The 27,901-nt window shown below is 45.5% G+C and overlaps 1 protein-coding gene across 1 annotated transcript; it reads right to left on the reverse strand.

Annotated features, from left to right (window-relative positions):
* Positions 1–4,666: 4,666 nt before the first annotated feature.
* lrp11 (low density lipoprotein receptor-related protein 11) lies at positions 4,667–27,713 on the reverse strand. The gene is made up of 8 exons (XM_078556636.1): positions 27,033–27,713; positions 24,758–24,915; positions 20,754–20,895; positions 14,172–14,297; positions 13,840–14,037; positions 9,004–9,174; positions 6,180–6,281; positions 4,667–5,722 (listed from the first exon to the last, which is right to left on the reverse strand). Exons 1-8 carry the CDS (start codon positions 27,565–27,567, stop codon positions 5,568–5,570), a joined length of 1,587 nt encoding a protein of 528 aa, XP_078412762.1. The 5' UTR covers positions 27,568–27,713; the 3' UTR covers positions 4,667–5,567.
* Positions 27,714–27,901: the final 188 nt, after the last annotated feature.

The raw sequence follows: 27,901 nt of genomic DNA on the forward strand, positions 1-27,901 counted from the left end.
CTTTGTATCATCTGCAAACTTAGCCATGATGCCCTCAGTTCCTTCATCTAGATCATTAATGTATAAAGTGAAAAGTTGTGGTCCCAACACTGACCCCTGCGGAACTCCACTAGTCACCGGCCACCATCCTGAGAAGGACCCCCTTATCCCCACTCTGCCTCCTGCCAGTTAGCCAAGCTTCTATCCATGCTAGTACCTTGCCTCTAACACCATGGGCTCTTATCTTACTGAACAGCCTCCTGTGCGGCACCTTGTCAAAGGCCTTCTGGAAGTCCAAGTAGATAACATCCATTGGCTCTCCTTTGTCTAACCTACTCGTTACCTCCTCAAAGAATTCTAGCAGATTTGTCAGGCATGACCTCCTCTTGATGAAACAATGCTGACTTTGCCCTATTTTACCATGCACTTCCAAGTATTCTGAAATCTCATCCTTAATAATGGACTCTAAAATCTTACCAATGACCGAGGTCAGGCTAATCGGCCTCACTCCCTTCTTAAACAGGGGGGTTACATTAGCGATTTTCCAGTCCTCTGGGACTCTCCCTGACTCCAGTGATTCCTGAAAGATCACCACTAACACCTCCACTATCTCTTCAGCTATCTCCTTCAGAACTCTGGGGTGTAATCCATCTGGTCCAGGTGATTTATCCACCTTCAGACCTTTCAGTTTTCCTAGCACCTTCTCCTTGGTAATGGCCACCATACTCACCTCTGCCCCCCGACTCTCTTGAACTTTGGGGATGTTACTCGTGTCTTCCACTGTGAAGACTAACGCAAATTACCCATTCAGTTTCTCCACCATTTCTTTGTTCCCCACTACTACTTCTCCAGCGTCATTTTCCAACGGCCCAATGTCCACTTTTGCCTCTCTCTTATCCTTTATATATCTAAAAAAAACTCTTGCAATCTTTTTATATTACTGGCTAGTTACCCTCATATTTAATCTTCTCCCTCCTTATTTCTTTTTTAAAAGCAAAAAACTGTGGATGCTGGAAATCCAAAACAAAAACAGAAACAGAAATACCTGGAAAAACTCAGCAGGTCTGGCAGCATCGGCAGAGAAGAGTACAGTTGACGTTTCGAGTCCTCATGACCCTTCAACAGAACTAAGTAAAAATAGGAAAAGGGTGAAATATAAGCTGGTTTAAGGGGGTGGGGGGGGGGGGGGGTGTTGTTGGGACAAGCAGCCAGTGATAGGTGGAGATAACCAAAAGATGTCACAGACAAAAGGACAAAGAGGTGTTGAAGGTAGTGATATTATCTAAAGGAATGTGCTAATTAAGAGTAGAAAGCATGACAGACAAGGTACAGATAGCTCTAGTGGGGGTGGGGTGAAGGAATACTAAAAGGTAGAGATAAACAATGGGTGGAAACACATTTAAAAATAATGGAAATAGGTGGGAAAAGAAAAATCTATATAAATTATTGGAAAAAACAAAAAGGAGGGGGAAGAAACGGAAAGGGGGTGGGGATGGAGGAGAGTTCAAGATCTAAAATTGTTGAACTCAATATTCAGTCCGGAAGGCTGTAAAGTGCCTAGTCAGAAGATGAGGTGCTGTTCCTCCAGTTTGCGTTGAGCTTCACTGGAACAATGCAGCAAGCCAAGGACAGACATGTGAGCATGAGAGCAGGGTGGAGTGTTGAAATGGCAAGCGACAGGGAGGTCTGGGTAATGCTTGCGGACAGACTGAAGGTGTTCTGCAAAGCGGTCACCCAGTCTGCATTTGGTCTCTCCAATGTAGAGGAAACCGCATTGGGAGCAACGAATGCAGTAGGCTAAGTTGAGTGAAGTGTAAGTGAAATGCTGCTTCACTTGAAAGGAGTGTTTGGGCCCTTGGACGGTGAGGAGAGAGGAAGTGAAGGGCAGGTGTTGCATCTTCTGCGGTTGCATGGGAAGATGCCATGGGAGGGGGTTGAGGAGTAGGGGGTGATGGAGGAGTGGACCAGGGTGTCATGGAGGGAACGATCCCTACGGAATGCCGCCGGGGGTGGGGGGTGAAGGGAAGATGTGTTTGGTGGTGGCATCATGCTGGAGTTGGCGGAGGATGATCCTTTGAATGTGGAGGCTGGTGGGGTGATAAGTGAGGACAAGGGGGACCCTATCATGTTTCTGGGAGGGAGGAGAAGGCGTGGATGGGCCGGACACGGTTGAGGGGCCTGTCAACGACCGTGGGTGGAAAACCTCGGTTAAGGAAGAAGGAGGACATGTCAGAGGAACTGTTTTTGAAAGTGGCATCATCAGAACAGATGCAATGGAGGCGAAAGAACTGACAGAATGGGATGGAGTCCTTACAGGAAGCGGGGTGTGAGGAGCTGTAGTCGAGGTAGCTGTGGGAGTCAGTAGGCTTGTAATGGATATTGGTGGACAGTCTTTCACCAGAAATTGAGACAGAGAGGTCAAGGAAGGGAAGGGAAGTGTCAGAGATGGACCATGTGAAAATGATTGGAAGCAAAATTAATAAATTTTTCCAGGTCCCGACGAGAGCATGAAGCAGCAGTGAAGTAATCATCGATGTACCGGAGAAGTCCTCTGTTGGTCTTTGTAGGCTTCCCAATCCCCTGGTTTCCCACTGCTCTTCGCTGCATTGTATGCTTCCTCTTTAGCTTTTATGCTGTCCCTGACTTCTCTTGTCAGCCATGGTTGCCTCGTCCTCCCTTTAGTATGCTTCTTCTTCCTAGGGATGAACTTTTGCTGTGTCTCCCAAATTACTCCCAGAAACTCCTGCCATTGCTGTTCCACTGCCTTTCCTGCTAGGCTCATCTCCCAGTCAATTCTGGCCAGCTCCTCCCTCATGCCTCTGTAGTTGCCTTTATTCAATTGTAATACTGTTACATCTGATTCCAGCTTTTTCCTCTCAAATTGCAGGGTAAATTCTATCATATTATGGTCACTTCCTCCTAAGGGTTCCTTCACCTTAAGCTCCCTTATCAAATCTGCCTCATTACACATCACTAAATCTAGAATTGCCTGTTCCCTAGTGGGCTCCACCACAAGCTGCTCCAAAAGGCCATCTCGTAGACATTCCACAAATTCCTCTTCTTGGGATCCACTACCAACCTGATTTTACCAGTCTACCTGCATATTGAAATCCCCCATGATCACTGTAACCCTGCCTTTCTTACACGCCTTTTTTATCTTCTGGTGTATCTTGTGCCCCACATCCTGACTACTGTTCGGAGGCCTGTACATAACTCCCATTATAGTTTTTTTACCTTTGTGGTTCCTCAACTCTACCCACACAGATTCTACGTCATCTGACCCTACGTCGTTTCTTGCTATCGATTTAATTTCATTTCTTACTAACAAAGCAACCCCACCCCCTCTGCCAACCTGCCTATCTTTTCGATAGGATGAATATCCTTGGATATTGAGCTCCCAGTCCTGATCCCCTGTCTCCGTGATGCCCACCACATCATACCTGCCAATTTCAATCTGCGCCACAAGCTCATTTACCTTATTTCGTATACTGCGTGCATTCAGATACAACACCTTCAGTCCTGTATTTCCCGTCCCCTTTCTCATTGTCGTCCCTTTATCTGATGTGCTTGAAGTTAGATTCCTAGCCCTTTCCAAACACTCTGTCCTATTTTGTGTTCTGGAGACTTTAATAGCCTCTCCTGGGCTCTCCTTTCTTTTCAGCTTTTTCATAATTTTCCATGAAGTTGAATCCACTCCCCCACACGCTAACCTGCTGCTTTGTTTCCCATTAGTCATACTTCTTGGAGTTTTACCCTTCCCTCCCAACATCTTGACTTCCATCTCATTCTTCCTCCTCTAGGCGCTACCCAGTTCTTGTGCAGTGTTTTGTCTTCTCTGGAACCCCACTCCAGAGACTTGAGGACATAATTCAAGCTCGTACTTCAATGCACAGCTGAGGGAATGCTGCACTGTTGGAAGTGCCTTTTTTCAGATGAGGCAATAGATCAAAGTTCGCTTTCTCAGGTGGTTGTAAAAGATCCCGTCGCACTATTTTGAAGAACAGCATGGGAGTTCTCCCAGTGACCTGGCCAATGTTTATCCCTCAACCAACATCACTAAAACAGATTATGTGGTTATTATCACAATGTTGTTAGTGGCACCAGTGCCCAGGTCTTTACCATGCACTGGGGTGGGGGGAGGGAGGGAAGGGAGGGGCTGCCAGTGTAGCCAGATTATTTTTCTGGATCTTGGAGAATGAAAATTATTCAAGAAACTTTGTTGGGCCTCTTCTCTTCCATTGCCTGTGGAATGGTCAGAGTGTGTACAATGAAAGCTGTGGTCAATTAAAATGGTAATTGGAGAACCCCTGTTAAAGAAAGACTTGCGTTTATATAAAGCTATTCATGACCACAAGACACCTCAAAGCACTTCACAGCCAATGAAGAGCTTTTTCTAATATTAACAGACATCCATTACCTGAAACATCATTAATGTTAACATCAGTTCATTTCTCTTTAACACCAGACAGTGATTGAGAATTGACCCAAGTTTCTTTATGGGGGAGTACCTTCAGCTCATGGACGGCAGTGGTTCAAGAAGCCCAGCATCATTTCCTCAGAAGCAATTAGAGATGGGCAATAAATGCCTTTGACACCACATCCTAAGAATTTTTAAAAAAATAAATAGATTCAAAAGCAGCGATCTTTCCTAGCTGTGAGTGAAGCAAATAATTTTGTCGAGTTGATCTGGAGTCACACTGGGTAAAAGCCATTTATTAGGGATGAACCAGGAGCCAAGAATTGTTGGTATTCAGTGGAATCTTTAAAGAGGAAACTCCTCCAATTTTACAAAGTTCAACAGTTTGTGCACAATATACTGTCTGTACTAAACTAGCAAACTGATGGGCCACATGGTCTCCTTCTGGGCTAGGAGTTTCTCCGATTCTGTGTATTTTGCAGAATTGCGTTTTATCGCTACTTTGCTCCTGATATTCTGCACTCATGTTGCTGGCTCTCTGACTGCTGCTAAATGTCTCCAGCAGGAATGATTCAGAAACTAAGACAGCAGGCGCAACAAACGCTGGCACAAATTTGCATTAAAATAATGTAATGCTCCCAGCATTACCAAAAGGGAGAGCAGGAATCTGTCCCCAGACAGAGAGAAACTGCGGCTTTCTCGGGAGCAGGCTGGGGGTGGAGGGGGATTCACCCAATGCACACCCCCTGAAGGATTGCACAGCAGGGGGAACTTACTGATCAGTGGGATGGTCGAACTCCTTATCAAACAGGACAAACCTCTTCTCAATAAGCAAGTGAGGCAGGAGCAGAAGTCGACTGGTTTAAAAGTTTCACATTAAGGTAGAGAGTGAAAAACACTTGATCAGCCACCAAGTCTTACTGACAGAGCTACTTAGAAGTACATCACTATGGCAAGAGCACGGGCTCGGTCTGAAAATTGGTTCTGAAGAAAGGCCCAACACTTGCCAGATTTGCCTGTGTGACTAGGAAGGAAAAAACTCAAAGGGTTCTACTGCGTTCCACATATTGATTTGAACAAACACACATTCACATTGATTTGTTTTACATCGAGAACCACACTGCTACGATGATTGTTATTAAGAGGGACCTTTTCTTGTATCACTCCTGGCTCATAGGTACATGCCATTGATTAGGTAGTCCGACTCCTCGGATGTTATGGGTCGGAGCTTCTTCAGTTTGTGCCTCACCAACTGCAGCCGGCAGCCGATCATCAGCAGGAGCAGGGCGGTGATGGCAAGTCCCAGGGCGAGAGGTAGCACGGCACCTGCAAGGCAAAATCAGTCAAATCAATCAGCATCCTTTCCTGCACATTCAAGGAAATTGGGGGGGGCGTGGAAATAGGGCAGAGATAGGGAAGCGAGTGGGGTAGAGATAGGGGGAGGTGGAGTGTGTGGTAGAGACAAGAAGGGTAGGGTAGAGAGGCGGCATGGGGCAAAGAGTGGGCCAGTGAACCCCATACACACAGCATCCTCACACCCACGCACAGACCCCATTCACCCTCATGCACAGCCCCTCAGCTGCTCAGTGTTTCTTGGTTACATTCAGTCCCAAACCATTAACCAAGAGGAGACTTCTGAAAGGGAACCTCAGTCAACACATGTGTTTCCTGGAGAATTAGGGGTGCTGACCTCTGCTGGGAGCTCCAGCTGAGTATAACTCCACACTGGGGGTTGGGGTTCACTGAATTGTACCTGATGAAAAGAATCACACACGCTGCTGACCTGACTCTGGGACTGGGTGACCTCCTCTCCCGTGGCTGACCTTCGACATCATGACATCGTCCCGACTTGTTTCAACTGAGTTCGTCTCTAGAGAGTTGCCACCTGAACAACATGGAAAAACAAACTCAACAACAAGGCTGTGCCAACCCACATAGCGTACCTGTTTACAGGTGTTTGCCCAACTGAAACAACTGGGTCACAATGAGAGAGAAAATAGGATAATGTACTAGTGAGAGGCATAACACACGCCTGCTAACAGGTCTGATTGGCATTATTATATAAATATATATATAGAAAGAACTTGAATTTATTAAGCAATTTTCGCATCCTCAATATGTCCCAAAGTGCTACAAAGCCAAGAAATTAATTTTGGAAATGCAATCACTGTTGGCAAACACAACAACCAACCTGCACACAGCAAAGTCCCAGTAACCAAATGTGAATGAATTGTCGGGTTCCTCCAACATGGAACAGAAACCCAACCCTGTATATATTTAAAAGCTTAATCCTTATTACTATTTTTTATTTTTAAACTGGACTTTTCTGCTAAACAAAGACAAGTAAGATGGTTGACCCTCTGTCTGGAAATTATTCCCATCAGTCTCCAGGACAAAAGAATTATCTTAATTTCGGGAATGCCACACCTCGTTATTCCTAAGGAGCTTCTAACAGACCCACCTGGGACTGTACAGACCAATTTCAAAAGGAGCGACAGGAATGCCATTTGCATTTGATAGATCAACCATGCTAGTGGAGTCCGTGGGTCTGCTGAGGCAATGGCTTCCCAAACACCAGACCCTCAACAAGAATGGCAACCCTTTCAACCCATAATGGCTGAGACATCATCAGTTCTGAAAACAAAGCCAAATTTCAGATGCCGGATAAACATGCTTTGTTGAAATCACTGTGGAGAAGGAAGGTCACATGAGCCAAGATCCCGGCATTTTGAGCAGTTTAATATTACCTTTCTGAGCTGTGCAGCCAGTCTGCTGTTTAACATACAACTGGCAGGCCACATAGAAGCAAGCTCTGTCCAGATTGGACCACCGGCCCATCTAAACTGTCTCTACTGAAAGATTTTGTATCCTCATCTACAGAACTGACACAACCTCTGCATGCCTACTTTCATCTTGCTGAAAAAGCAAATCTTACAACACCGGTCTCCAGCCAGCTGACCATCGAATGCCTATGTGAAAGACTTCCTCAATGGACTTTGACTCTGGGAGTCTGGAACTCACATGAACCAATATTCATTTTCTATGTGGTCCTTATACTATAAAACCTCCTTTTCTCTATTCCTCCCTTTACTGTGTGAATACGGAGTAGGACGTTGCTAACACTCCTTTTCATGGGTTTTGAATGTGTACAATAACTAACCTGCTGCGTTAATCCTAATTCGAGTTTGCGGTGGGATTATTAGTGAAATTGGATCACACATAAACCGAGAGGTAGAGAAACTACGTCACCGCTTATTCTTAGAAAAAAATTAATTCGAAACACCTTCTATTTATGGACAGGCGGTAAGAGAAACAGTGCTGTTTGAACTGATCGCCTCTTGCCTGTAACAGAAAGAATAGTTAACCCATCTTTGATGGTGTCTGTCAAGATGGGAATGTTGGTCAGGAGATTGAGAGAAGTCCCAGTGTCTAGGATTGTCAATCATGAATTTCTAGCAAGGAGAAGTATGAAACATAGTTATCAATTCCAAGGCATTTGTTTAGAAGGAATGACTGGGGTGGAATTGTTCCCTTAGGCCAAGGTGACAGTGAAACACCTATCCAGGCAATACTGAGAACATGAGCAGGGCAGGGTGAGGTGTTATCAGGAGAGTGAGCAGGACAATAACATAAAAACACAAGAAATAATAGCAGGAGTCATATATCCCTTCAAGCCTCCTCCGCCATTCAGTAAGTTCGTGGCTGATCTTTGACCTCAATTTCACTTTCTCACTCTACCCCTATACTCCTCGATTCCCTTAAGAGTCCAAAAATCTAACAATCTCAGCCTTGAATATACTCAACAACTGAGCAACCATAACCCTCTGAGATAGGGAATTCCAAAGATTCACGACCCTCTGAGTGAAGAAATTTCCTAATAACAGGAGAATGAGCAGGGCAGTGAGATTTAACAGGTTAAGTGTGTAGAACAGCGTGAAATCTAACAGGAGAGTGAGCACTACTTTCAGCATTGTTCCCCAAAGCTCCTGATTTTGATTAAATTAGGGCAACATCCGATAGTGCAATTGCCATCAGCTCGTTCTTCCACAGGTCACAGCCACTGAACCAGATTCTATTGGTTCAGCCGTGACAGCCTTGTCTCATTGGTAGAATTCTTGCCTCTGTGTCAGAAGGTTGGGGGTTCTAGTGCCATTCCAGAGAGGAGCACAAAAATCTAGGTTCACACACCAGTGCAGTACCCAGGGAGAAATGTCTTTCAGTTGAGAGGTTAAACTGAGAACCCATCTATCCAGTCAGGTGGACATAAGAGATCCCACAGCATACTTTGGAGGGGAGGAGTTATCTCCAGTGCACTGGCCATTACCTATCCCTCATGAGCACTGCAAAACAGATTAATCTGGCCATCATCATCACACTGCTGATTTTTGGGAGATGGCTGCATGCAAATTGGCTGCCACATTTCCTACATTACAACGGTGACTACACTGCAAAACAAAAAGTTCTTCACTGGTTGTAGAGCACTTTGGGTCATCCACAGATTGTAAAAGTGCCATATAAATGAAAACCTTTCTTTCATTCATGACCAAACCTACTGTATTGTCCAAGTTCTCGAATTACAAACTGCTGCTCGGGTTTTCTGAGTTTACCTTGAACTTCTGCACATTCATTCTTACAGTCCAGTTCTTGTAGGAAGTTATTCCGATTTCCCTGGCATCCACTGTAGATGAAGTGTCTGCAGGTTTGTGAGGCGCTATCGAAGTACCAGCGTGGGAAATGGCCCTCGCAGGGACCTGTGGCAGGAGCAGCCAAGCAGTAATCTGCAAAAAAAAAAAATCAATAACTTGCATTTATGTAGCATACTTATTGTCATAAAACTTAACAGACAAAAATTGATACCAAGCTTAATAAGGAGAAACTAGGACACAGGACTAAAAGGTTGGTCAAAAAAGGTAGGTTTTAAGGAGCATCATGAAGAAGGAAAGAGAGGTAGTGAGGCAAAGAGGTTTAGGGAGGGCAGATGAGAGATTAGGTCCTAGGCAGCTGAAGATTTGGCCACCAATGGAGGACGAAGGAAATTAGGAGTGCACAAGATGTCAGAATTGGAGGAACACGTAATTCTGGGAGGGTTGTAGGGCTGGAGTAGGTTACAGAGATAGGGAAGGGCGAAGCCATGGAGGGATTTGAAAACAAAGATGAGAATTTTAAAAACTTGAGGTATTAACAGTTCTGGAGTCAACTGAACCCAGGGTGTGCAGGACTTGGTGAAAGTTAAAGCAGGATTTTGGATGAGCTTAAGTTTATGCAAAGTGCAAGAGCAGCCAAGAAAGCACTAGAAGATTGTTGGAGGGACAGGCCAATTACCTTTCATGGTATATCAAAGCAAGAAGTGATGTAAAAGAGGGAGCAGGAGGAAGGGGAAGTTTAATGTGGTAGCTGCAGGGAATTCAATATTTAGGGGGATAGAGAGCATTGTTTTTAAGCAGGATCGAGTGTCCCATATGGACTGGAGGCTTCCTGGATGGAAAGGATATTGGAAAAGGAGCCGGGGGGTTGGGGTGGGGGGGGGGAATCCATGTTCGGTAAAACAACGCAGGGAAGAATATGCAAGAGTACCAGGAACTAAGTGCTAAATTTAAGAACAGGACCTCAAGGTAATCCTCTCTAGATTAGCCTGAGTAGCATGCAAACTGACCAAGGGATAAAGTACTTTAGGGAGGTGAACATGTGGTTGAAGCTGCGGTGTGGGAAAGAGGGGATCTTTAAAGCGGGAGTGGTGGAAGGCGGGTGCTCAGATGGAAAAGTTAGTAGATGTAGTAGTTCAAAAACAAATGGCAGGGAAGAGAGTAGAGTAACAGTCAGAAATTCTACTTTTAGGCACTACAGGTAGAGGGAAAACTAAAAGGTGTGAAGTAGTTAAACCAGGAGAGAGAAATGAGAAATGAGAGAGTAAAGAATTAGAGCAGAAGCAGAAGTTAGAGTGTGGCCCAAATAAGCGTCCTTTATACAACCGCAGAGTCTACGGAACAAATTTAGTGAATTATATGCGCTAATTCAACTTGGAGGTTGTGATATATGGTAGTTGTTAGAGAGACATGGCTGTAAGACGGTGAGGACCAGAAATTACATATACCAGCTTATAAGGTCGACAGGAAAGTTGGAAAAATGGTAAATGGGGAAAAGTTACCTTAGTAATTAAGGATGGAATCACTTCAATGATAAGACGGGAAGTAAACAGGCAGTGGAGATTTTTTGGTTAGAACTAAGAAATAGAAAAGTATTTAAGGTTGTAACATCCATACCAATTGGGATAAGCAGAAAAACACATGTAAGAAAGTTGTGAATTTCTTGAGTGTGTCTGGGATGGTTTTATGTAACAATATGTCCTAGCGCCAACAAAGGGGACATGACATATTACACATAGTAATAAGTAATGATCCAGATTTAATTGACAGTCTAACAATGCACGAACATTTATCTAATAGTCACCATAACACGTTTAGGGACAGCAGGATCTGGGGGCTCATGTGCAAAGACCTTTGAAGATAGCAGGACATATTAAGAGAGTAATTAGCAAAGCATATGGGATCTTGGGGTTCATAATATAAATGCTGGGTAGAAAATTAGGGAAGTTATGCTGAATCTTTATAAAGCTCTGGTTAGGTTACAACTAGAGTATTGCGTTCACTTCTGGTCATCACACTTTGGGAAGGATGTGGGGAGTCCTTGAGAGGGTGCAGAGATTTGCCAGAATGGTAAATGATTTCAGAAGGAAACTGGTTGGGCATTTGAAGGAAATAAACTTGCAGAGCTACAGGGATAGAATGGGGTAAATGGAACTGACTGGATTGCTCTACAGAGAGCTAACCTGGACTCAACATGTTGAATAGCCTCCCTTTGTGCTATAATGGCTCTATAATATGACTAAGTTAAATGTGATGTTTGAAAGGGAGAAATGTGAAACAGCTATTAAGATTCCAGAATTAGGTAAGGCTGACTTCAATGGAATGAGACAGAGGCTGTCCAAAGTAAACTGAGCAAATCTGTAAATGGGTAAGATAGTAGAAGATCAGTGGGAGGTAATGGGAGGTGGAACCAGTTTATAACCTTAAGGGAAAAAGAGGTCTACTTTCCAATTAAGATATCCATGGACAACAAAGGAGGTAAGAGACAACATAAAACTAAAAGAAAAAGCATACAAAAATGAAAAAAGACAGATACTGGTGAATGGGGAAGATACAGGTGAATGGGGAAAATACAAAGAACAGCAAAGGGTGACAAAACAGATAATGAAAGCTGAAGAGTATGAAAACAAACTGGCAAAGGATATCAAAATCAACCCAAAACCTTTTCCAATTACATTGGATCAGGACCAGGGCCCCTTAAAGAATGATAACGGTGATATTATCAATAAAATTAAGGAAATGGCAGGCATCCTGAATCAGTATTTACAGTAGAGGAACAGGTCAGCATGCCAGACATCCCAAGGAAGCTATTCAGAGTTTTAAAGGAAGTAGGTGAGAACACTGCTGATGCCCTAACAGTAATCTTCCAAAGTTCGCTCAATTCAGAAACCTTTGCTTTAGATTGGAAAATTATGCATGTCACTCTGCTATTTTACAAAGGTGAGCAGGTATCCTGGGAAATATGGACTTGTTATCCTTTTATCTGTTGTCGGGAAATTACTTGTTCAGAATTAAGGATATAATCAAGAGATGTTGATAGTGCAGGAAGATGGATGTTGAGATAGATGATCAGCCAGAATCATATTGAAAGGTGGAGCTGGCTGGAAGGGCTGACTCCTTTTCCTATTTTGTTGTTCTGTGTACTTTTAATAATTATGCAGAAATGCATAACCATGCCCCAAAAATGGGCTAAAGCACTTCACACAGAACAAGTTTGTTTGAAGTGCCAAATGAACATATGAATTAGGAGCAGGAGTAAGCCACTGGCGCCTGCTCCACCATTCATTAAGATCATGGCTGATCTGATTGTAACCTCAACGCCACATTCTCGCCTACCCCTGATAACCTTTCACCCCCCCCTTGCTTATCAAGAATCTATCTACCTCTGCCTTAAAATTATTCAAAAGCTGCTTCCATGACTAATGTAGTGTAGGTAAACATGGCATCTACTTTGTGCACAGCTTGAATCCAGTACATGGCCAGTTAGTCTGCTTTCATTCACAGTTTGTTGAGGAAGGACTGAGGCAGGGGCTACCTACTTTGTTTCCAATTGCATCTCAAGTGTTTAACTGAATCAGTGGAATAGGCAGATGGGGCCTCAGTTTAACATGTCACATAAAGGGTGACATGACAGCTATGACAATTCTGCACTCCCTCAGTACTGCACTGAAGTGCAAGCCTAGATTATATATGCTTTTGTGGAGAGAAAAACAGTTAAAATTTCAGATCTGTGACCTTTCATCTGAACCGAGGGAAGTTAGAAATGTAATAGGTTTTCAGCAAATGAAGGGCGGGGGCGGGTAAGGGGGTGGGGAGCATCTGTAATAAAGTGAAGGGCAGGAGGGATTAAATGACAAAACATTTCATGGTTCAAAAGTCAAAGGAGTGGAAATGGGTATAGTAAAGAAACAGAAGATGCATCTAGGTGAGGTGTGAATAGCTAGAAATTATGAAATGAGAGAGAAAAAAAAACAAACCAGCAAAAAGAAAAATACACAAAACAAGATGGGGGTAAAGATAATGATCTGAAATTGTTGAACTCAATATTGAGTCCAGAACTCTGCTGAGTGCTGAACTGAAAGATCAGGTGCTGTTCCTCAAGTTTGTGTTGAGGTTCAATGGAACAGTGTAGCAGGCCAAGGGCGGAAAGGTCAGAATAGGAACAAGGTAGAGAATTGAAATGACAAGTGGCAGGAAGCTCAGGGTCATTCTTGCAGACTGAACAGGCGTGTTCTACAAAGCTGTCGCCCCATCCCCCCCCAGTGTAAAGGTAAAGCTCGAGGAACAGAGCCTCATCTTTCCACTCGGTGCTCCACAGCTTTCTGGACTCAACATTGAGTTCAACAATTTTAGATCATAATCTCTGCCCCCATCTTGTTTCGTGTGTGTATTTTTGTTAGTTGGTTTTTCTCCTGTTTCTTTCGGCAGCAGCAGCTTTCTTAAAAAGCATCTTTCCACAAATGTGCAGGAGATGCAACACCTGCTCTTTTACCTTCCTCCCTTTGTACCATCCAATTCCCCACACACTCCTTCCAAGTCAAGCAACAATTTACTTGTACTTTTTTCAATTTAATATACAGTATTCGCTGCACACGAAGTTGTCTTTGCTACATTGGGGAGACTAAACAGAGACCAATTTGACTTGTTAAGCTCTAAAGAAGGGTCATACAGATTTGAAACACGAGATGCTGTCAGACCTGCTGAGTTTTTCCAGCATTTTCTGTTTTTATTTCAGATTTCCAGCATCCGCTGTATTTTGCTTTTCTATTATTGACTTGTTATTTGTTTGCTTACACGTACCTGGAAGCTGACCAGTGTTGGACTTGTCCCCCACTTCCGCTCTAGAGGACTGTGTCATCCCAGTATCGAGCTGCTCCACAGGTTTTCGGTTCTCTGTTGAAGCCTTCTGAAAGCTGTCAGAAGATGGCCATACGACACCATCTTGTCCTGAGCTAGCAGCAAGCGTCGTATGAGTCACTGACTTACGACCTACATTAACTTTAGCAAAAAAAAAAATCCCATCAGTTTACATCATCAATTTTTTGTTCTCCCCAACCTCCCCGCCCCCACAACCCCACCAATTAATGAACGCGAGGTCAAAACTTTGACCCATGATTAGGGATTGTACTTACAGCTTTGGCAGAAAGTTTCATCAGAGCTGTCAGGGCACTGGGCTGTCCCATCACAAGCCATAGTGATATCGATGCAGCAGCCGTCATCACAGATGAACTGGTACCGTGAACAAACTCCTGTACAGTCTGTGAAGGGGAAAAAAAATGCATCAGGAGACTCACTAATGCTGCAGAAGCCTACATTAAAACGTGAGACAGGCCAACCTTGCAACTGCGGCTGCACTGGGGAAACATCTCACATTTCTACACTGACTTTCTCTTTCTAGTTATATTTTAACGCCCACCACCCCTGCCCGAACCCCAAGCAACTTACGCACACAAAAAGAAATATAGAGTACAGACTCCCAAATATTTGGGCCCGGGTTTACCACTTGTACCCATGCTCCCCCCCACAATTTTCCCATTGATTACACTGGATGGAATTTTGCTTTTCATTTTCAGGAAGCCAGTGTTGGTGGCAAGGCCATAATTTAATGTCCATCCCTAGTTGCCTCTTGAACTATTACAGCAGTTTGATACATCTGAGGGGTTTGTTAGGCCACTTCAGAGGGTGATTAAGAGTCAATCCCATTCACTAGGATGTCACGTATAGGCCAGACTGGGTAAGGATGGCAGGTTTCCTTCCCTTAAGGATATTAATGAATCAGTTGGGTTTCTACAAAAATCCAACCGGTTCATTGCCATTTTTTTTCCCACTGATTACAGATTTGCAATTTTCAGATTTTTTTTCACTGAATTTAAATTCTCTAACTGACATGATGGGATTTGCACTCTTATTCTCTGGATCAGGAGTCAAGGCCTCCGGATTACTGGTCTAATAACATAACCGCTACACTACCCTACCCATGGCAGGAGTCACAGGGTAAGTTAAACCTGCTTGTTTAAACTGTCCTGATCATGTGCTAAGTTACTTAAGATCCAGATGTCAGCAATGCCAAGCTTAAGCTGTTCAATGGCAGATGGGGGAGGCATGGAATTGGTATTAGTTCATCTTGCACATCTGCAAAGCTGTTATCTTTCAGTCAGTTGAAATCTTTGACAATTGAAAGGAGCTGAAAAAGTCATTTCATTTTGCTTGAAGCAGCCGTTGTTCCGTAAAGCGAATAAAATCAGCCCTTTGACATTGTTCAAGCTCACAAAGCACCCGTGACTCACTTTAATGGAGTGGGTACAGATTGGCTAATGATGGCACAAAAGCAAAACATTATAGATGCTAGAAATCTGAAATAAAAACAGAGTTACTCCATCCTACCCTGACCCCTCTGTCCTTGGCTTCCTGCATTGTTCAAATGAAGCTCAAAGAACAGCGTTTAATTTTTCGATTACACACTTCACTGCCTTCTTGCCTAAACACGGGATTCAAATGCTTTACATCATAATCATCACTCCCTTTTCTCAAACCAGCAGGTGCTGGTTATGATTCTGCAAGAACCATTTACACCTCCACTGTACTCATATTTTGTTTCTTTACTTGTCTCATTACCAACTCCATTTGCTTCCCAGCATCACCTGCCTTCCACCATATCACAGACCTTTAATTTTTTCTTTCCCCCCCCCTCTCCTTTTTCCCTGACTTGACACTTGCTTAAAAACTGTTCAATCTCGACCTTCATCCATTGCTGAAGAAGAACGATCATTGACCTGAAAGGTTAACTATGTTGGTGCTGCCTGACCTGCTGAGCGTTTCTAGCCTTTTCGGTTTTTATTGATGGTTATTGCTGAAGATGTCCCTGCATTGACTCCATAGCATAGGAAGGGACTGGAGCCTTTAACAAGCAGTGGTGATGCAGTGCTTATGGTGGAGAAGGCAGCAGAACTTGAGTGACAAGTTATTACGAGTCATGTAAAGGAAGACTTAGGTTGGATGTATGATGGTTCTTCTTTACCCAGAGAAATATGGACCTATGGAACTCATGTGGTGAATGTCATTTTGGCCGAGTTCCTTTAAGTAAGAGCTGGATCTGTTTCTGCTGGGGTGGAGATCGCCAAGAGCAAGGGGTAGATAACTGGTCACATTAATCATGTCAAAGTCGTGTCCTGCACAGGTTTTGATCACCTAAGAGGGTTGGAGATAACATTTTTCAGTCCTTTCCCTTCAATTGGCCTGGGTTTTTTAATTGGTTTTTCATCTCTCCTTGGAGATTACATGGTTCAGGTTATGGGGGGGGGGTATCTGTATGTTGATACATTGGACATCACGACTGTTTGGAGCAGGCCGAATGGACCAGCATGTTTCCTGTCTGCCGTTTTTGCATGTTTGGTTATAACTTACCTTGTAAAGTGAAGCCTCTTCAAGCACTGCTTCTCAATCAAATGCTGGGGGGTGAGTCCCATGTCGTATGTTCTGGTCTGGGGTCACTGGTGAGTGGGCGGCAAGTATCTCCAGTGATGCCGGAGCTGGATTGGCCTCCTTTTCTTGCTCCTCCTCTCCTTCCTCCAAAAGAAAAGCAAAAAATACAGGGGAATTCCCAAAGGGAAACACTGACTGAAATGGTGGGACCAGACTGTGGCCTGATCAACCTCCAGGGAAAACCTCCCACCCCCCTTCCCGCTCTCCACCATTGGCCACACTGCTGGATCAATAAACCTCAGGCATCAGCCAGTTAGCTTGGCACAGGAATAAGGAGGCTTAATTGAAGATGTACTGTGACTGTAAAACGTTTGGGAGCCCCATAGCCACACAATAGGAAGGAGGCCAAGGCCTTGGAGAGAGTGCAGAGGAGATTTACCAGAATGATACCGCGGATGAGAGACTTCAGTTAAGTGGAGAGACCAGAGAACCTGGTATATTCTCCTTAGCGCAGAAACAATTATGGGGAGATTTAATACAGGTGTTCTAAATTCTGAAGGGAATTAATCAAGTAAATAAAAAGAAACTGTTTCCACAGACCAAAGGATCAATCACCAGAGAACACAGATGTAAGATAACTGTCAAAAGAACCAGTGGGGATTTTACGTAGCGAGTATGATCTGTAATGCATTGCCTGAAATGGTGGTATAAGCAGATTCAACAGTAATTTTCAAAAGGGAATTAGATATATACTTGAAAAAGAAAAAAAATACAGAGCTTTGGGGAAAGAGTGACGAATGGGACAACTGGATAGCTTTCAAAGAGTTGGCACAGGTATGATGGACCGAATGGCCTTGTTCTGTGCTGCATGATTCTATGATCTTGCAGTTGTAGCTTCACCCAAGAAACCCAAGGTGGCCTGGATGGCTAAGTTTCTTTGTTCTCTTGGGGATATGGGGGTTTCCGGCTAGCTGCCTTCTCCTTGAAGCACTGCAGCCCTTGTGCTGATGGTACTCAAGGATGTATGAAGATTGGCCTCATTTGGACATGTGGCAGATAAGCAGTTCCTTCAAGGACACTGGCTGGATAATTAGTGATTGTGTCACCAACTTCTACATCTACTGCAATTGTTTCAACATTTGAGATTTCGTACAGACAGAGTAGGGTGAGCAGAGAGTTACAGAAATACAGTATCAGGGGCAGAAACCTGGCTGCGTTGAACTCTTCCTTAGCAGTTAGCCCTTCAAGGCTGACAATGCTCCTCTGATAAGATACCACAGATTCTGTAGTTGAAGCACCTCACAAGATGCCCAACCTGTGTTTGTGAAACAAAGAAGGATAGAATGTACATGAGAGGGAGCATAAGGGAGAAGTGAGAGAGCAATTAAAAGTGAGAAAGGGAACGAGGGAGAACTATTGCGTGTAAGTGAGAGAGTGAGGAGGAGTGAGAGGGCTAGCGTGTAAGAGGGTGCTCCTGTGAGAGAGAGAGAGGGACAGAGAGCAGGGGGAGAGGTTTTATGTGCAAGAAAAAGCGAGTAGTTCTGAGAGTGTGTGAAAGTGAGTGTACGAGACTGGGGAGAGAGAAAAGGTGATAGTGAGTACATGTGAGAGAGGGTGAGAACGAGGGTGTGAGAGGTTGAGAATGAGTGCAAGAGGGAGTGAGCACCTGGAGAGTAAGCATGAGATGGTACGTGTAAGGGTGAATGTTTCCGACAGCATGTGAAAGGGGGTGAGTGTATGAGAAGGAGAATGTGGGAGCTAGAGTGAGAGTGAAGACAGGTGAGAGAGGAAAACAACAGGAGTGTGAGAGGGTGAGAGTGAGTACGAGAGTGAGTTTGAGAGAAGGCGAGTGGAAGCGTAGGTTGAGGCACAGACATGCAGTACAAGGCTGACAATGGATTAACACAGTATCAGCCCGTTCAGTTAACATGTAGGTCACCTCCCCAGGTAAAAAACTAAAAATAACCTGAAATGCTCATTGTATTAGAACGTGCCAACAAAATCCTGCAGAATTAGATTAGGTCTGAACACAAAGATTAAACTGCATATGACACAGCCACACATGCATACACAAATGAGCACACAGAAATACGCAATGCAATCCACACAGTGCACAATATGGGCACAGTAACACAGAACAACACAAAAATGCACACAGCAACATGTAATGATACACCAAAACATAACAAGAAGCAAACATGGAAATGCACAACATCACACACAAATGTGTACAGAAACATACGGAAGCTGCAAAGCAACATGAAGACAATGCACACAACACATAAAACAGGAAAAAGCAGCTAAAAATGCATACCAGCTGCAACACAAACACAGAAACACAGGGCAACATGCAAAATGCAGCTGACTACTCAAAGGGGTGGATTTCAATTTCCAGTATAGATTAGTATATATCGTTTAAAGCTATTGCCCTCCAGAATGCCTACAGTAAATGGCCATTCCGCAGGCACAGGCAACATAATTTTAAGTTCACAGAAGGTGTGGTGGTTGGGGAGGTGAAGAGCGATGTCCATCAGAAAACTCTGAAAACTAACACCTCCAACTAATCAGCAGCAGTTTTTGCTTTCTGCTTCCAGCTAGTTGATATATTCATCTCCTGTTTTCTTCCAGCAGCAACCTTGAAAGGCAAAGAGTACAGCTAGACCTCTTCAAATTCACACCACTTAAAGTAGGATGCAATTAGTCTGTTCCATCCCCAGCACCATTACCACAAAAGACTGCTGTGATTCAAGGAAAAAGCCCAACTCTATCCTTCTGAAGGCAACTAGGGATAAGATGACAAACTTTGGTTGGATATATTCTGGAAGCTATCACATAATCTCCTGCCATTGGTCGCCTGACATCCCCATCTTTGCACCGCCCTGATTGGATTATTCTTGAAAGTCAGTCTTTTTCCCCTCACCTATGATTTTTCTCCCACAGTTGCTCGCAAAAGATTAATCTTTAATTCATGGAGATTCCTGAAAAGTCCAATATAGGTGGGTAACCTTAACTAAGGACAGACAATAAAGTCTTCAGTGGAGGTTGGTGTGAAGAACCAATGAGACACCAGCCAGAAAATCTCAAAAGAAATCATAAGCCAAACACACCCCATTTAAGTTCAACCAATAGGTTCCCATTGTCTAAAGATTCCCGGGTACTAAGAGTTGACCATCTCCTTTTCACATTTGTTTATATTCCTGCCATGCCCTCAGTGCTGGGACAAACTGTGGGCTCTAACAATGAGTGAGTTGTACAAGTACCCTAGAGATGGTTGCGAGATTTCTGTTCCACCCTGTTTTTTTTCCAGCCTTCAGCCCACAGCTTCCAGCTCAGTGAGGAACCCTGACCAGATGCTCCGCATGGACTGAATCCTTCCAGTGTCTGGGGGTAGTACCCTGCTAAGACTGAGGTCAGGAAGGGAAACCTTGTCTGTGGACTGTTGGAGGTCTGGTTTTTGAACACTTCAATAGTGCACCCGAGGGAATTCAGCTGCTTTCTATAAATGTACTCCACAAATATTTCCATCCTGCATTGTGATAAACACATGAAGCTACCTAAAGGTGCCTGTGAAGATATCAAAATAACTAAAAAGGTTAATGGAATGTTAGTCTTTATTTCAAGGAGATTGGAATACAAAGAGGTGAAGTTATGGTATGTCAAACAAAGCATTGGTTAGACCCCGCTTAGATGCTGCATTCAGTTTTGGGAACTGCAACTTGGGCTTGGAAAAGGTGCAGTGCAGATTCACTTGAATCTACTAGGATTAAAAGGACTAAATTATGAGGAAAGGTTGCACAGACTAAGCTTGTAATTCCTTGAGTTGGGATGAATAAGGGTGAACTAATTGAAGTACTAAAGATGATTAAAGGACTTGAAAGGGTCGATAGAGAGAAACTATTTATTCCTGCTGGGGGAATTGAGAACCAGGGTGCATAATCTGAGAAATCGGGTTAGGCTGTTCAAGGGTAGTGTCATGAAGTACTTCTTCACATAAAGGATAGTGAAAATGCGGAACTTTCTCTCCCAAAATGGCAGTGGAAGCTTGTTCAATTGAAAATTTCAAAATGGAGATTTTTGACAGATTTTTGTCAGGCAGGGATATTAAGGGTTATGGAACCAAGGTGGGAAAATGGAGTGAAGATATAGAAAAGTCATGATTTATTTGAATGGTAGAATTATTTTGAGGGGTTGATAGGCCAACACCTGTTCCTACATGCTTTACAGAGTAGCAAGGAATGGGGTGGGTGTCATTCAGCGGTGTGGGCTTCGTGTTAACTCACGGGAGAACTGACCTGTCGTTTGTTGCTTTGGTGGCATCACAGTGACGGTGACATTGTCATCGCTTTTTTGTCCAATCGTATCAGTGACCGACAACTGAATCACATACATGCCCTCTCGTAAACCACTCAATTTCAACATGCCAGGCTGTGGAGACTAAAAGAGCAACAAAAAATATATTCACACGAAGTTCTTTAAATCTTTACTATCAAAAACATAGGAAAGCATGTAGTAATTATAACGTGTCAGCTGTGGCTCAGAGGTAGCACGTTAGCCTCTGAGTCAGAACGTTTAGGGTTCAAACCTCAAGAACATATAATCCAGGTTGACATTTCTATTATTTTTACTTTTGTAAACCTATTGTTTGGAAATAAATTTAACTGGTAGTTTTAGCCAGGGTAATCTATGTTAAGGTGGTGCTTAGCTGCTTGTTGGAGAGGTCAGGAGAGCATGGTGGTTAGTTCCTGTTGTGATAGAGTGCTCCCTTGTTGGAGATGCAGTCCTTCAGATGAGATGTTAAAACGAGGCCCCCACCTGCCCTCTCAGGTAGGTATAAAAGATCCTGCAGCACTATTTGAAGTAGAGCAGGGGAGTTTGCCCAGGGTCCCAGGCAACATTCAGCCCTCATCCAGATAATCCAAGTATAGATAAACTGGATCATTTATCTGTTATTTGTGGGATTTTACTCTGTGCCAGATTGGCTGCCCCAATCTAGAGATTGAGTGAAAAATTTAGGCTGACACTCCAGTGCAATACTGAAGTTGGAGTTGTCGTTAAATTGGCTGTTCGTCAAGATAAAACAGATCAGAGACGTATTTCTGTGAGCTCCTTGCCACACATTCAGACCGCTTTTAATTGTATGTGAAGCTAAAATTGGGCTCTATGTAGGAGGCAAAGCCACGAACAACGTCATACCAGGTATAAATGTCATAACAGGAATCCCTGCAGGTTGTTCAACTGTGCTCAAATGATCCTCTGATGATTTTTAAACATTTATGGATTAATTTCTCCCTGTTGTTTTATACATTTTTGACATATCTGCATCTTTTGCTTCTGTGTAAATCTAATTTATGCAAATCCATTTGACTTGCAGTTTTAGCCTGAGCAACATGTAGTAATGTTGTGTTCATTTGCCTGTTCCAAGGATTCAGGAGTGCATAGTTGACAGCAAGATTAATCTCTGGGTTACAATGCCCCAGTGAATTGGGTGACTTAACCCTGTGGGATACTGCTCCTATTTACTGCTTTCTTAAAATCATTGTCAGGATATGGGTGCCAGTTATTGCCGATCCCTTGTTGCCCTTGAGACGGTTGTGGTGAACTGCCTCCTTGGACTGCTGCAGTCTTTTTGGGGAAGGTGCTCCTACAATGCCGTTAGACAGGAACTGTTAGGATTTTGACCCAGTGATGATAAAGGAACAGTGATATATGTTTAAGTCCAGATTGTATTTAACTTGGAATGATGGTGTTTCCATGCACTGCTTGCCCGTGTTCTTCCAGATGGAGGTAGTCACAGGTCTGGGAGGTGCTGCAAAGGAGCGTGTTAAAGGACTGGAAGTTTCAGATCAGAAGGGACTCAGGTGAATTGAATACAGCAGTAAGGGTGGGAGTGTAATAGTAATTAGAGTCAATGTTGCGTTATTACCAGTCTTAACTCACAGTAACTGTTTGAAAGATTTACATTTATACAGTGCCTTTTATGACTTCAGGGTGTCCCAACACACTTTACAGTCAATAAGTAGTCATTGAATTGTAGTCATTGTTATAATCTAGGAAACACAGCAGCCAATTTCCATAAAGCAAGGTCACACAAAAACAATGAGATGGCGAGCAGGTATGCTGTTTTACTGATGTCGGTTAACGGGTAAGTGTTGGTCAGGTCACAAGGGAAAGCTCCTCTGCTCTTCTTCAAAATAGTGCCGTAGAATGTTTTCAGTATCGAAAAACAGAAAATTGTTGGCACAGGAGGCCATTCTGCTCACTGTATCTTTGCTGGCTGAAACCGAGCCATTCAGCCTAACCCCACTTTTCAGCTCTTGGCCAGTGGCCCTGTGATTTTCAGCACTTCAGTTGCTATTCCAAGTACTTTTTAAATGCTATGAGGGTTTCTGCTTTGACCAGCCTGTCAGGCAGTGAGTTCCAGACCCCCACCACCCTCTGGGTGGAAACATTTCTCAACTCCCATCTAATCCTTCTGCTAATTACTTTACATCCAACTGAGGGGGCAGATGGGACATCGGTTTAACATCTCAATTCAAAAGACAGAACTCCCTAGGAGTATCAGCCTAGATTTTGTGCTTATGTTTCTGGAATAGGACTTGAAGCCACAACCTTCTGACTCAGAGGTGAGTGTGCTGCCACTGAGCCATGGCAATGGTAAGTAAATCTCAACTTAATACTTCTTCATGTTGGCACATTAGGGTGCACTGGATTCTCCTTTAAGTGTCTTGCATTACTTTCATATTGTGAGACAACTGTGCAGAGGTTTTCTGATCACAGTATGAAAGCAGGAAATATACTCCACATTACCTAGTAAAAACCAGCAACAGTTTTATCTACAACATATATAGGCACAGTGCAAGTTAGCAGAGGTGGCACTGGGGCCCACAGTGAGAATGTAGGAAGGAGGAAGTATACGTAGGATGGCATTTTGCAGGTTAGAAGGGAGAGTTACGAGAGAAGGTTGAGAGAAGCACCAACCAGAACAGTAATCACTAAATTAAAGGTTGTGACAGAGGGAAGAGGTAAAATATTTGAACTGCCCATCAAATGACATCCTTTACCTCGTATCCTGCCTAGATGCTGGAGCAGAATTCAAAACTTGGACAGACTTCATGGGGAGTTGAAAGCTGTTTAGAGGAGGAGAAAAAGACGAAGGAGAACCTGAGCTTGGTTGGTTAAAGAGACGTGGGAGAGCTAATTCAGATCACAGGAGAAGGTGTCAAGAACAGCAATGGATGAAGATACAGTATGGGTGCAGCCATTACAGGGAAGAGGCAGGTGAGACTGAGGAGAGCAATAAAGCAACAGTATGTTGAATGAAGAATTACTATTTCCTAATATTGTGTTTCAGCCATTATTCTGCTTTATCCAAGTTACTGCCTTTAAATTCAGGAGTGTGAGCATAATTCAGTAAGAAAAAATGACGACTGTTTGGCATGGTTACAAAGCAAGCTTCTTATCTCACACAGCAGGCTGCCAGCAAGTTATTTACTGGGCCTAATGCTCCACTATTGACTTCTTTGTCCTTCACATCCCATACGAACACAGTGTACAAGTTACAGAGTGTCACAGTAACAACAAACAAAGAGGGAACATAGAACACGCTAGTGAAGCTGCACTGATGTCCAACTGAATGTGAAATTCCAGCGAGGAAATGGGTGCTTGCTTCACTGCAGCAAATTACACTGTAAAGCAGATCGCTACACTGTACTGCCATCTGCCGCTGGGGAGAACTGGACCTTTCCCCCGGCACCTGGACAAATTCCAGGCTCTGAGAAAATGCCAGAATAATTATTGAGCTACAAAATTACAATTCCAAGATTCTAATGCAAAAGCATTTATGTGCGATATGAAGATCACAGACAGCTGCAGGACAGTATTCACAACAGAACTATTCATTGGATTCTTGTTTCAGAGGTTCATTCTCGCAAACACGATCAGACAAGGATACAAACTTGAGCTCTTGGACACTTTAATCACTCAGGCTTCCTCACAGGGGTTTTGAAGATAGGACATTGACCTGAAACATTAACTCTGTCTCTTTCTCCACGCTGCTGCCTGATTTGCTATCTCCAGCATTTTCTGTATTTTATCTCACAAGGGTTTGTTGATATATGGCCAGACCATAATGACTTGCACAGAAACAGATTTCATTTGGGGAAGAAGGCTGGCGCTGTTAAGTCTGGTTCATCGCAGCTGTACCCTTGGCCCTTTCATTTGAAAGGGAGTGCAGGGACAACCCAGTATAGGCCTGTGGGGAAGAAATGTTTCAGAAGACATCTCAGAAATCAATTACCTTCATATCAACCGAAGGATCGCCTTGTAGTAAGGTCCATTCATAGCGAACAATTCCCTGATCATCGGCACTTCCTCGTCCGTCCAGCAGTACCCAGTCGGTGGGCAGCAGCAAGACCACGTCCTGGCCTGCATCACAGTGGGGGGCTTCATCATTTCCTGCAGAAGAGCAAAGAAAGGGCAAGATATAGATAAGACCACCTTGCCGAGGCCTGATGGAGTCAGCGCTTTAGGCGAGAAGTGCACGCACTAAACATTTAGAAAAGTGGGGTAAGTTGTGAGGTGCTCTGCGTGGCTCAGTTGGTAGCATTCTCACACCCAAGTCAGTGCCAGGTTTGAGCTCCATTCCAGGGACGCGAGGACAAAATCTAAGCTGACACTTTAATACAGTACTGATAAGAGTATTGAACTGTTGGAAAGGCCTTCTATCAGATGAGACATGGGGCGGAATTTTACGCTGCCAGGTTTTCTATTGACTTTGGCGGGACCGTAAAACCTGGCAGCGTAAAATTCCGCCCCAATAGTCAATAGACTTTTAAGCGGCTCGCTGCATTTTACAGCCCCGCTGCCGCCATGACAGGGCCATTAAACTCTGCCCATGAAGTCGAGACTCCTTCTACCCTCTTAGGTGGGTGCAAAAGATCATGGCACTATTCTGAAGAAAGTCAAGGAGTGTTTTAATTGCAAGTTCTATCTTTTGCTCCTCAAGTAGTTGGATCATGCTCCTGCTCCTTTTCTCCATTCCATCCACACTGAAGGGGTGGGGGGAAAGAGAGGCAGTGAGTAGGGATGGTGGTTAGCTCACATTATCCCTCCCTTCTTCTCCAGGGTTGTTGAGCTACCTCTGATGGACAATCAGGAATCCAGGGAATGTAAGGCTGTGACCTGTTCTCGACTCCCCCTGAGGAACTAGTTTCTATCTACACTCCCAACCCCTTTTAATTGTCAGAAAGACCCCAATTTGATCTCTCCTACATTGTCTATCCTGGTGGGAGTACAAAGCCTAGTTTTGGCAGCCGGTCCTCCTCATTCAGCCCTTTTAAGGGTGGCGCTCACAAAGATGCAACTGGCCAAAGGTGCTCAGCTACAGCTACACCTTGACCGCGACTCGGCGGACCCTATGAGTGCAACGTTTTTAATTAATCCCTTCACCATCCTAAACCAGGGCAGAAACCCATCTGCATGCCAGGGGTGGGTAATTGAAGAGGTGCAGGTAAGTTGGTGAGGTGAGGGTGGCGTGGGGGTGAAGGAAGAGTGAGGGTGGAGGGGTGATGTGAGGGAGGGGTGATGTGAGGGAGGGGTGATGTGAGGGAGGGGAGGGAGGAGGTGAGTGGGGGGGTTAAGAGTGAGTGAGGGGGCTGAGAGTGAGTGAGGGGGCTGAGTGAGTGAGGGGGCTGAGAGTGAGTGAGGGGGCTGAGAGTGAGTGAGGGGGCTGAGAGTGAGTGAGGGGGCTGAGAGTGAGCGAGGGGGCTGAGAGTGAGCGAGGGGGCTGAGAGTGAATGAGGGGGTGAGGGTGAGGGTCAGAGTGAGGGGGTGAGGGTGATGAGGGGGTGAGGGATGGAGGAGGGTGAGGGGGAGTGGGGTGAGGGTGTGGGGTGAGAGTGAGTGAGGGTCAGAGTGAGGGGGGTGAGAGAGGGTGATGGTGTGAGGGTCAGAGTGAGGGTGATAGTGAGGGGGTGAGGGTGATGGTGTGAGGGTCAGTGAGGGGGTGAGGGTGATGGGTGAGGGTCAGAGTGAGGGGGGTGAGAGAGGGTGATGGTGTGAGGGTCAGAGTGAGGGTGATAGTGAGGGGGTTGAGGGTGATGGTGTGAGGGTGATGGGGTGAGGGTCAGAGTGAGGGGGTGAGGGTGATAGTGAGGGCGTGATGAGGGGGCTGAGAGTGAAGGGGGTGAGGGAGTGGGGAGGGGGTGAGGGTGTGAGAGTGAGTGAGGATCAGAGTGAGGGGGTGGAGGGGGGTCAGTGGGGGTGGGAGGGGGTAGGGTGAGTGAGGGGGAGGGGGTGAGTGAGGGGGAGGGGGTGAGTGAGGGGGAGGAGGGGGTGAGTGGGGGGGGAGGGGGTGAGTGAGGGGAGGGAGGGGTTGAGTGGGGGGGTGGGGAGGGGGCTGGTCTGCTCCCATTCCGCAGGGTCATCACTGAAGGGGGTTGGGATTGAGTGTTCAGCCTGTGTGTGGGTGGGTGGGTGTCAATCCCGATGCCGGCTGCAGCCTCCCCCCCCTCCCCCCGACCCTTTGGTGCGGACAATGGGGGAGAGGCTGAGGGAGGCGACTAGGCCCTTACGGTTGCCATGGCGACGGGGCTCCGGCCACTGGCTGGCGTTGTCCGTCCGGGAGAAGCTGCTGTAGCCCTGGTGCGGGGAGAAGTGGCAAACATCGCGGCCTCGGTAGGTGCAGTTGAAGAGGTAGCAGCTGAGGGCGGCCGGGCTGTTGGTCCTGGGCCCCAGGCCCCGCGCCCAGTCCAGGCCCCGGCCTCCCCGGGCCCCCTCCACCACGGCCACCGTGCAGCCGGGCAAGAGGCAGCAGGCCCGCAGGCACTGGCCCGGGCTGCCGACGCCGGCCGGGGCCCTGAGGAAAGCGGCCCCGGCGCCCAGCGAGTCCCGGGTCCGGATGATGTAGTCCTGCATCAGGCCGAAACCGGCCTCGCAGCGGCCCGGGGCCTCGGCCTCGGCGCCCCAGCCTCCGGCCGCCCTCCGCAGCTGCTGGCCGAACTCGCTGAGCACCAGCGGCCCCGCCCCGGGCCCGGCGCCTCTCGCCGCCGCCCGCAGCCACACGCAGGCCGCCAACAGCCGGCAGGCCAGCGGCCAAGCTCCGGGCATGGTTCCCCAGCGGCGGCCGAGGCCTCAGCGGCTCATGGTCTGGACCGAGAGCCGAGCAGGAGGGGCCGGGGTGGGGAGGACAAGACAAGCGGCGGGATGACGACGACAACAACAACAGCGGAGGGGCTGGGCCCGGCCGGCCGGCAATACAGAGAGAGACAGAGGGGAATGGGAGGGATCAGAGAAGAAGAGGGAGGATCCGGAGGAGGAGAGGAAGGGAGGAGAAAGAAGAGAGGGAGGAGGAGGGAGAGGGAGAGGGAGGGGGGAGTGAGGAGGGAGAGGGAGGGGGGAGTGAGGAGGGAGAGGGAGGGGGGAGTGAGGAGGGAGAGGGAGG

This window comes from Cetorhinus maximus, chromosome 14, assembly GCF_964194155.1.
Source record: "Cetorhinus maximus chromosome 14, sCetMax3.hap1.1, whole genome shotgun sequence".
Classification (NCBI taxonomy): domain Eukaryota; kingdom Metazoa; phylum Chordata; class Chondrichthyes; order Lamniformes; family Cetorhinidae; genus Cetorhinus; species Cetorhinus maximus.

Bases quoted from the DNA above. Each gene is read 5' to 3' on its own strand.
- lrp11 (XM_078556636.1), bottom strand. From the start codon at position 27,567: ATGCCCGGAGCTTGGCCGCTGGCCTGCCGGCTGTTGGCGGCCTGCGTG. The intron at 24,916-27,032 runs GTAAGGGCCTAG...GCTCTTCTGCAG, and splicing joins GCCCCGTCGCCATGGCAACC to GAAATGATGAAGCCCCCCAC. The intron at 14,038-14,171 runs GTAAGTACAATC...TTTTTGCTAAAG, and splicing joins TGAAACTTTCTGCCAAAGCT to TTAATGTAGGTCGTAAGTCA.